The 9,922-nt window shown below is 40.9% G+C and overlaps 1 protein-coding gene across 6 annotated transcripts in view; it reads left to right on the forward strand.

The window, feature by feature from the left end:
* STXBP4 (syntaxin binding protein 4) overlaps positions 1-8,385 on the forward strand; it is a 231,357-nt gene extending 222,972 nt beyond the window's left edge. For all 6 annotated transcript variants that reach the window (XM_042255232.2, XM_060395091.1, XM_042255231.2 and 3 more), the window contains one exon: positions 2,448-8,385. In XM_042255232.2, the coding sequence (XP_042111166.1) occupies positions 2,448-2,562 (115 nt within the window). In that variant the 3' untranslated portion in view covers positions 2,563-8,385. The remainder of the gene's footprint in view (positions 1-2,447) is intronic.
* The last annotated feature ends 1,537 nt before the right edge of the window (positions 8,386-9,922 follow it).

Here is a 9,922-nt window from a genome sequence, read left to right on the forward strand (position 1 = left end):
CGGTTCTGTACTGTTGAAGCCTGGCTTGGAGAATGTTGAGCATTACTTTGCTAGCATGTGAGATGAGTACAATTGTGCAATAGTTTGAGCATTCTTTGGCATTGCCTGTCTTTGGGATTGGAATGAAAACTGACGTTTTCCAGTCTTGTGGCCGCTGCTGAGTTTTCCAAATCTGCTGTCATATTGAGCGCAGCACTTTGGCAGCACCGTCTTTCAGGATTTGAAATAGCTCAACTGGAATGCCATCACCTCCACTAGCTTTGTTCGTAGTGATGCTTCCTAAGACCCACTTGACTTCTCACTCCAGGATGTCTGGCTCTAGGTGAGTGATCACACCATCGTGGTTATCTGGGTCATGAAGATCTTTTTTGTACAGTTCTTCTGTGTATTCTTGCCCCCTCTTCTTAATATCTTCTGCTTCTGTTAGGTCCATACCATTTCTGTCCTTTATTGAGCCCATTTTTGCATGAAATATTCCCCTGGTATCTGTAATTTTCTTGAAGAGATCTCTAGTCTTTCCCATTTTATTGTTTTCCTCTATTTCCTTGCACTGATCACTGAGGAAGGTTTTTTATCTCTCCTTGCTATTCTTTGGCACTCTGCATTCAGATGGATGTATCTTCCATTTTCTCCTTTGTCTTTTGCTTCTCTTCTTTTCTCAGGTATTTGTAAGGCCTCCTCAAACAACCATTTTGCCTTTTTGGATTTCTTCTTTGGGATAGTTTTGATCACCGCCACCTGTACAGTGTTATGAACCTCTGTCTATAGTTCTTCAGGCACTCTGTCTATCAGATTTAAGTCCCTTGAATCTATTTGTCACTTCCACTGTATAATCATAAGGGATTTGATTTGCTCATACCTGAATGGCCTAGTCGTTTTCCCGACTTTCTTCAATTTAAGTCTGAATTTTGCAATAATAAGTTCATGATCTGAGATACAGTCAGCTCCAGGTCTTGTTTTTGCTGACTGTATAGAGCTTCTTATTTTTGCTGACTGTATACAGTCTTCTCTATAGACTATATAGAGCTTACTGAATGTATAGAGCTTTTGCTGACTGTATAGAGCTTTACACTGGTCATAGCCAACATCCTCTTCCAACAACGTAAGAGATGACTCTATACATGGACATCACCAGATGGCCAATACTGAAATCAGATTGATTATATTCTTTGCAGCTGAAGATGGAGAAGGTCTATACATAAAATGTGTACTTAAAAAGCCTTGTTAGACACTTTGGAAATGTTATTCTGTGATATTTTAGGAAGTAGGAGATTCTTTCAGATCCACAGTCTTATTGATCTTCATAAGGGCCAGCCGTCGGGCTCACTTGGTCTAAGACATGATGCTGCTCTGAGGTTGAGTCTGGGTAGGATGGGACACAGGAAGTGGACCCAGGATGGGTGGTGCAGCAGGGTAAACCAGGCTCGAATGAGGATCTCAGGAGAAGGAGCCAGTCAGCCTGTTCCAAAGCCATCTCTCCAGGACCAAGGAGCTGGTCAGGTAGAGGTGGATTTAGGCGAGACATCCAGCTGAAGGCTGGGATTGGATACGAGTTCTGAGAAACACCATCCCTCAGTAGGGGCACATGCAGTGATGTTTGAGCACCCCCTGAAAATGCACCGTGTCTTTGTACACTCTTCCTTACCTCTGCTTGTGTTCTTCCCTGAAATGCCTAGTTATTTGTCATGAAAATATGTTAGGTACCATAGATTCAAAGTTGGGAAACCCAGTTCCTGCCCTCACATGCAGTGAGAAGGACTAGGAATAGTCCCTTGTAATATTGTGTGAGCGATAAGGCCATTGGCACAGATTGGAGGAATCTTGAGGGGTGTTTGATTCTTTAGAATTAGAGTTAGCTGGATAAACCAGATGGGAAGGAGGAGAATTGTAGCAGAGAAGAAAGTGAGGAGGCAGGTAAAAAGCAAGGTGTTTCATACTGTGGAGTGTGTATTTAATCCAGAAAGCATTAATTGGCACTGAATTTTTAACAGGTGAGCAACAGTGTATGGTTTGTCATTTAGAAAGATCTCTTGGCTAGAGTGGGGAATGAATTAAAAAACCAGAACAGAGGCAGAGAAACAAGCTGTTTCAGTGACCCTAGTCTATAGCGTTGGAAAAGAAGGAAAAGATTCCAGAAATGTTGCAGCATGACAGTCACAGGACTTGCCGATGGGTGAGGAAGAGTGAGCAGCTGAAGGTAATGCGTTCTCCTGCCTTGTTTTATTATTGTTGGTTTTGTTTTACCAAAAATAAAGAAATGGGTTTCGTTGAACCGAGAAAACGTATCTAAAGACTTTTAAAAACTACTGGATCCTGTTCCAACTGCTTCGTAATTCAGGGGACTGCAGTAGGGTGGAGGCAGTGTCACCAGGACCACCGCTTGCGTAGTGGCTAGAAGGGTAGTCTCTCCAGTCGTGATTGTGTCTCTCCTTGTTCCTCTTCCCAAGTCACGTAACACAGACTACGTCCTGGATGCACCCCGTGATGAGCGCGCTAAACTTGCCCTGCTCAGAGGAGAATGAAGAGGATTGTTCCAGAGAACCTCCCGACCAGAGGAACTGATGATTTTCCGTGGGAAGCTGTGCCCCATGGTCTTCCAGCGGCTCCATCTCTGCAGATAACTCCGAGATACAAAATCTAAACGAGGAGTAAAACACACACTAGTTAGTGAAGCTGTGAAATGGAGACTCTGGATTTAAGCTGTTTTTGTAAAACTTTTGGCTATAACTGTATACATTTGCAAAATTGATTGCCGCTATAGTAGTTCTTTAAGAATAATCGAGCCCTATTTTTTAATCATATGTAATTAGATTTTATAATATGTATAATTTTTCATATGTAATTAGATCTTTGTAATTTTGTATTTGGTTCTTTATGGAATATCAGACAGTGGGTTTTATAATTAAGACTGAAAAATTATGTGAACATAGTGAAACACTTTGTTTATTTGATAACTCACTAATCTTTTATACGCATAGCATAGGAAGCTTTAAGCAAGCTTTGGGGAGTTCTTATGGATCGCATTTAGACAACTGTCTCACAAGCCACTGGATACAGCTTATATCTTGATGTTGCTTTCTAATTTACAAAATGCTTTTCAGAGCCTGTCTTATGTAAAGCATACAATGTGCTTGTGAGGCAGCTCCAGTGGGTACTTTATAGTTAGGAAAATAATATTCAGAGAAACAAAGCCCCTCTCCTGGAGCTGAGGCTCACACCATTGTCTTCCAGTTCCACACCCAGGCCCCTTTGCCCCACACTCCGCTGTCCCTGCAGAGGCAGGTCACCCGACACGCGGGGCCGTGGGGCTCTGTTGATACAGCTGAGCTTCACCGCTGCGCAGCCCAGGAGCCACAGAGACTCAGGGGGCGTGTCTGCATTTAAACCTAGCTCCCACGTTTAATGGGTCCACACTTCTTTATAAGCCTTTCCCCCACACCCTCAACTGGCAGAGGCAGGGCTTTGTGATGCTGTTACAAAGGGCTTCTTTTCAACAGCTCACATTTTTCTAAAGTCAAATGACTGGCTCCCATCAGGGATTTGCCCAGCTTGGGTTATGCTTGCCGGAGAAGGGGTTTGAGAGGGGCCAATGAACAGAGAATAGAGGGGCATCCAGAATCTGTGTCGAAAGAGACATCTATCGGCCTCCAGACTGATTATGCTTTTGATCTCATTTTCATTTTATTGTAAGGAGAGTTTCTGGAAGGAATGAGCCATTGACTTGCAGTGCTAAAGATTTTCTCTCCGTTTAGTGATTTAAACCTGGAGCTGGGAAATGAGGGTAGGGGAAGGAATGGAGTTGGGAGGAAGTCATTTTAAATGCTCTGGGCATTAAGTACCAACTGAATAATAAAAAGGGACTTATCCTTACCCAATGTTGTTAATATTGTTAGGTAATACTTAGGAGGAAAGTCAGCAAGAATCATTAAACATCTTTTGATGAAAAAGACTCATTTTTCAAATGAGTTCTTATGTAGAATCTCAATACTTGTAATGGATTTTTTTTTTTAATATTACTGTCTTACTTAAAAGATGGAGGCTTGGAGCTCAATTAAAATAGCAAACCTAAAACTCCTTAGGAGATATACTGTCAGAATTATCGATTATAACCATTTTGTAGATGAGTAAACTGAGATCTTCAGAGTTCACACAGTAAGTCAAACTTAGACCTAGATCCTGAGTCTCCGAGTCTGCTACTCTTCATATGGTATGTTACATAGACCTATGCTATAAATACATGTGTACATGTGCTCACACATCCCTGAATATATGTAGGGTTTATAATTCTGTCTTGAATGATAACATAAGTCAAATCCAGGGTGATAGGTAGTCATTAGCCCTGAGAAAAGTTTCAGAATGGCTGCAGAGTTTCCTGCAGAATGACCTGAGTTTCCTCTGACAGCTCTTTGAATATCGGGAAGCTGCAGGGAGACATGTTTTGAGAGAAGGCCCTGAGGGAGCTCTCTCCTTACATCCCCTAGAGATGAGTGAGGTTCTCAAACACCCCAAGTTACTTTTATATGTTAGTATCTATAATCGTGAAAGTACAGAGTATTTGTTGTTGCCGAATTAATGGTATGAAATGTCCCTCCCCTTCTTGGGAATGTTTTTCTAATTAGTTTCTAGTGCGGAAAACACAGGGGCCGCTCAAATCACTTGGCATCAAGGTTCTCAGGGCACATTTCACTGGCGGAGGCCTCATATGTTGACTTTGCTATTTGGTGGCACTTTCCTCACTGACTCCTAATTGAACACCTAATGGAAAAGGCCTATAAAAATTGTAATATCAGGGACTTCCCTGGCAGTCCAGTGGTTAAGACTGTGAGCTCCCACTTTAGAGGGCATAGGTTTGATCCCTGGTCAGGGAACTAAGATCCCACACGGCACACAGGACACAGCCAAAAAATAAATAATATCTAAAAATAAAAGTTAATATTACTTATTGAGCATATTGCCATATGTTTGTGATGGCAATTTGCAAATATTATTTCATTATCTTCTTAAAACAGCCCCATGAGGTAGAAACTATCTCTGATCATCCCCATTTTGTAAAGAAGTTTGCAATTAGAGAGAATTGCTAGTCTTTGCTTCAAGGTCCACACAGCACCCAAGAGTGGAAGCTGGGTCTCAAGGCAGGTTTCCCAGGGCCTGTTCTGGAACCACTGCACCACTAAGAACCATTGTATGTGACACTGGAGGGCAGAGCTGGGATCCACGGGTCAATTTTACAAAGAAACAGATGCCAGCTCAGTTCGATAAGGAGCTTTCTGGTAGTTAGGATCCATCAGGACAGAATTCCCCAGGAGGAAATGGAAGCTATGTTCCAGGAAGAGTTCCGTCAGTCTGAACTCCTTATTATGAGACCATTGCTGAGGAGGTTCAGGCTTCTCTGCCTGGACCTGAGCATTCCTCCATATGCTTCTGTGACCTCTAAACCAACAGAGAAATGCCCCAGGAGACGCCCAAAGAAACATAAGGCAGGGACTCATTAAGAATCCTTACTCAACACAGGTAGAGCCCCCCCCCAGTTAATGTGGAGTGAGTTGACATTTATATAGCCCATCTTTCAAATTCTTCTCCTTTGACTGACTGACTCAGATTTTAGGATTAAAAAAGCCCAATGTTGTTATGTGCTTCCACCTCACTTTACTAAAGAGTGACCTGGCTTATTGACCAAGCACCACCACCATGCCAAGCACGGTACTAGGCACTGGGGGGCAGTAGGGCAATGGCCAACCACTCCTGGGGTCTACTTATTGCTGGTTAAAACGTGGAAAGCTTCCAGGTAGTCAGAATTGAATAGCTTTTCTTTAATTTTAATTTTTAAAATAATCTATTTCCATTTTTAAAAAATCAAGTAGTAGGGAATTGAATGAAGTTAAAAAAATCTCACTTTCTCTAGGTAGCCATCACTAATACTTCGATGGGTATTTTTACTAAAAGGAAGTTATACTGTTAAGTATCTTTGAATTAATATAGTGTAGTTATTTTCACAGTGATACCTACACAGATTAATGTTATATTTCAAATGACTCTATAAAATATCACTACCCAGATAACTCCTAATTTCTGTAGCCAACAATCTATTGATGAACTCTTAGGTTAATTTAAGTTGTATTCTGATACTGTACTGATCTAGATAATATAATTGCTCTTAATTTTATCATTTCAAGACATTATAGACATCAGAATTTATTAAAAGGTCATATGTACTATAAAATACAATCTACTCTGTCCATGAACCAACCCCCCCTTCCCTCTGAGCCAGGTTAAAAATTTCCTTTATGCTCCATTTTTTTAAATTTTTTTAATTTTATTGAAGTATAGTCGATTTTCCTTTATGATCCTTATTGTCCTTGTGTTTGATTTTATGCTAGTGTTTATTGTATTGTACAGGATTTATTTATTGTTCTCTTTTGATAGTTTGTGAGTTCTGGGGGGGGCTGTTTTTCATTCTCCTTGTCCTTAGAATTTATGCATGTGTTATGTCCTCCATGATTGTTTTTTTCTCCAATTTTTTTGAAATCTAATTGACATACAGTACATAAAAGTATTTTAATTCTGTTACTAACAATGCCCCAGTGAACATTCTCATATTCATTAAATCCTTTTCCTCATATATCTGTGCACTCTTGTGCCGGTATGTCTATAGTGAGAATACACCCTTAAAAGTAAGTCGCAGACTTTCCTGGTGGCCCAGTAGTTAGCAGTCTGCCAGCGCAGGGGACACGAGTTCAATCCCAGGTCCGAGAAGATTCCGCATGCCTCAGGGCCACTAAGCCCGCACACCGCCTTTATTGAGCCCATGCTCCCCAGCAAGAGAAACCACCGCAGTGAGAAGCCCCACACCACAACGAAGAGTTGTCCCCCCTTGCCGCAACTAGGGAGACCATGTACAGCAACAAAGACCCAGCACAGCCAAAAATTAATTAATTTTTAAAAGTAAATCACTACATCAAAGTCATGTTCACTTTAATTTTGATATACACAAGTTTTCCTGTGTTAAAAAAGGACTGCCAGCACTAATGTGTGAGAGCTTTTCTTCTATGTGTTATAGGACACTTTTTTTAGTCCAAAGATTGCCAATAACATTTCTGATTGTTTTTGTCCTTAGAAAAGTAATCTTCTTTCCATCATTGTATAAGGACCTGAATTTCTCCATCACTGGGTTTTAGCTGTCCCTTGGCAGCAGAGGCTGACTGACTCGCTTTGTGTGGGGGGAGTCTAGCAGTGACCAATTCACTGTATGTCAAGCACATCATCACTGTCATCTTTTTACTTGCAAGTATTGGCCTTTCCTACTTTATGTATAATGATGGTGAGGACCAACTTTTAAATGAGCTAACTTGGGTGAGAGGCCTTGGTAAAGTGCAAAGCACAATACAAACGCACTTTGAGCCCTGGTTTCCCTGTCTGTGAGGGAATAGTCATCCTCTGATGGTCCGGAAACCATTCAACTCAATAGCCACTTCCTGAGCCACCTGCGAGATACCAGACAAGACGCAAGGGCTTGAAGACCCCACACTGGATAGTTCTGATTCCCAAATCAAGAAGCTCATAGTCTGAAACCTTTTCCCTTTCCTCCCTTTTTTCTCAGAAACATTTTATTTTTCCTTAAAGGAGTAAGAAGTTAGGGATCTGGTTAGTAAGAATCCCTGAAGAGAGGCCCTTTATCACTCTCAAATTTGAATAATTCCAAAATAATATTAACACCCCTTGACTAGAAATGAAAGGATCATACTGTATGAAGGGCCTCTCCAATAATAAATGCTAAGCAGCTATAAAAATAAGGAGTCAAATGATACTTTCATAAAGCGTTTGCAAAATTAGAAAATATTATCCTTTTTCTGGGGTAAATGGACATTTTATTTTCTTTGCTAAATAAAATACAACTCTTTCAAAAGTCAACACACTTGAATTTTACAATATACAGAACAAGGGGAACTAAACTAATGAAAACAACTTACATAGCATATAAATTTTGAGAGGATGAAAAGAACTTTAAGTAGAATACACCCATGAAAATTAACTTTAGAAATAAAATCCCAAGATGTTTTAACCACAGCTAACCACATATAATACCATTGGACCTGCATGATGATTATGTGAATATTGAATGCAATTCTGTGTTTGCTTTCTTCATATGACTTCTTACATTTAACTAATACTTCTTTTGTTAATTTTGTTTGAATTTCATTGTCAGGGTACAGGGGTGGTCTGAGGGACAGTGCAATCAGATGAATAGTTCTGATCCCTCCTCATTCCTGTTCCCCCATCACCAAAATATTTTCTGTCATTTTACCCTGTTTATTTCTTTTACATTATTTATCAATTTGTAATGATATATTTGTTTATTATCTTTCTTAATAAAGAGAATAAGAATGAGAGTGTGTTCCATGGTGGCAGGGATTTATCTGCCTCATTCACCATTGTAGGAAAGGTCTAGCACCATGGAGGAGGGGCTAACACAGTGCCTGAACACAGTAGGTGTTCAATGCATCCTTGCCAAATTGAATGTGTAATGAGCTGTCCATAAGTAAGACTTATTTCGCACTTTAACTCTCATGCCCTTGTATTCATTTACTCACTTACACAATTACTTAATGCTACAGATGCCAAACACTGCAAAGTCCTAGAATTCAATTCAAAACAGATCTAGTCTAACTCTTATGTGATTTATATTTTATGCAAAGAACATTCAACTGAAATTAACCAAAGCTTTTTCCATTTATTTTCTTTATTCCCCTTATTTATTCCATAGCTGAATTTCTAGGCCATTTAATGTCATTGCCTCGAGAAAGGTATGTGACATCAGAAAGCAGAGGAACGCTTGCTCTTTTGAGTTTCAAAAGTCTGACTCCTTAGGGAACTGGAAAGGATTCATGATTTAGAACAAAGATTTGAAAGCATGTGTGATGCAAAAGAGTAAGGTTTTCCTACTCCCACTCTAGGTTATAATTCTCCTGGCTGTGGGAGAGGACAAATAACAAAACTGTTGGAGGGGCTCAGAGAAATGGGCTGGGCCCCACCTCCTGGACCACCTTCCTGGGAACAGTAAAACCTGGTGATATATGTTAGTGTTGAGCAGAGGAAACCCATTCCTCGTTGTGCCCCAGGATGGAAGTAATTGCAAGCTGTGTACAGGCAGATAGAGCCTTGGACAACATCAATGAGCTTCCTCCAGCCCAGTGTGATTCAAACTGAAAGACCAAATGGATTTCCATGAACCCCAAAGGATCACAGAAATAGGAAGACCCTCCCACGCCCCCACCAGACCTAAAAGATTTTTTTTTTCCATTTCATCCAGTTAATGAGGATTTTTTTTTTCCTTTGAAGCCTCTCAGTGAAATCCAATTTGGACAATGACATCACACCATCCAAACCCAGAGTGCCCTGGCACTTAAGTAAGTCTCTCAGAGTTTAGCAATGACTGAAGAATGGAGGGAACTACAAGGTGGCTGAGAATAGTATTGGTTGAGATCACTTATACCCTGCTCGTAATGTTCCCTTCCTCCAGAGGAAAACCTCTAGATAACCACGATGGTATGATCACTCACAGAGAGCCAGACTCCTGGAGTGCGAAGAAGTCAAGTGGGCCTTAGGAAGCATCACTACAAACAAAGCTAATGTAGGTGATGGAATTCCAGCTGAGCTCTTTCAAATCTTAAAAGATGATGCTGTTAAAGTGCTGCATTCAGTTCAGTTCAGTCACTCAGTCATGTCCAACTCTGCACCCCATGGACTGCAGCACGCCAGGCCTCCCTGTCCATCACAAACTCTGGAGCTTACTCGAACTCATGTCCATTGAGTCAGTGATGCCATCCAACCATCTCATCCTCTGTCGTCCCCTTCTCCTCCCGCCCTCAATCTTTCCCAGCATCAGGGTCTTTTCCACTGAGTCAGTTCGCATCAGGTGGCCAAA

Source organism: Ovis aries, chromosome 11, assembly GCF_016772045.2.
Source record: "Ovis aries strain OAR_USU_Benz2616 breed Rambouillet chromosome 11, ARS-UI_Ramb_v3.0, whole genome shotgun sequence".
Taxonomy (NCBI): domain Eukaryota; kingdom Metazoa; phylum Chordata; class Mammalia; order Artiodactyla; family Bovidae; genus Ovis; species Ovis aries.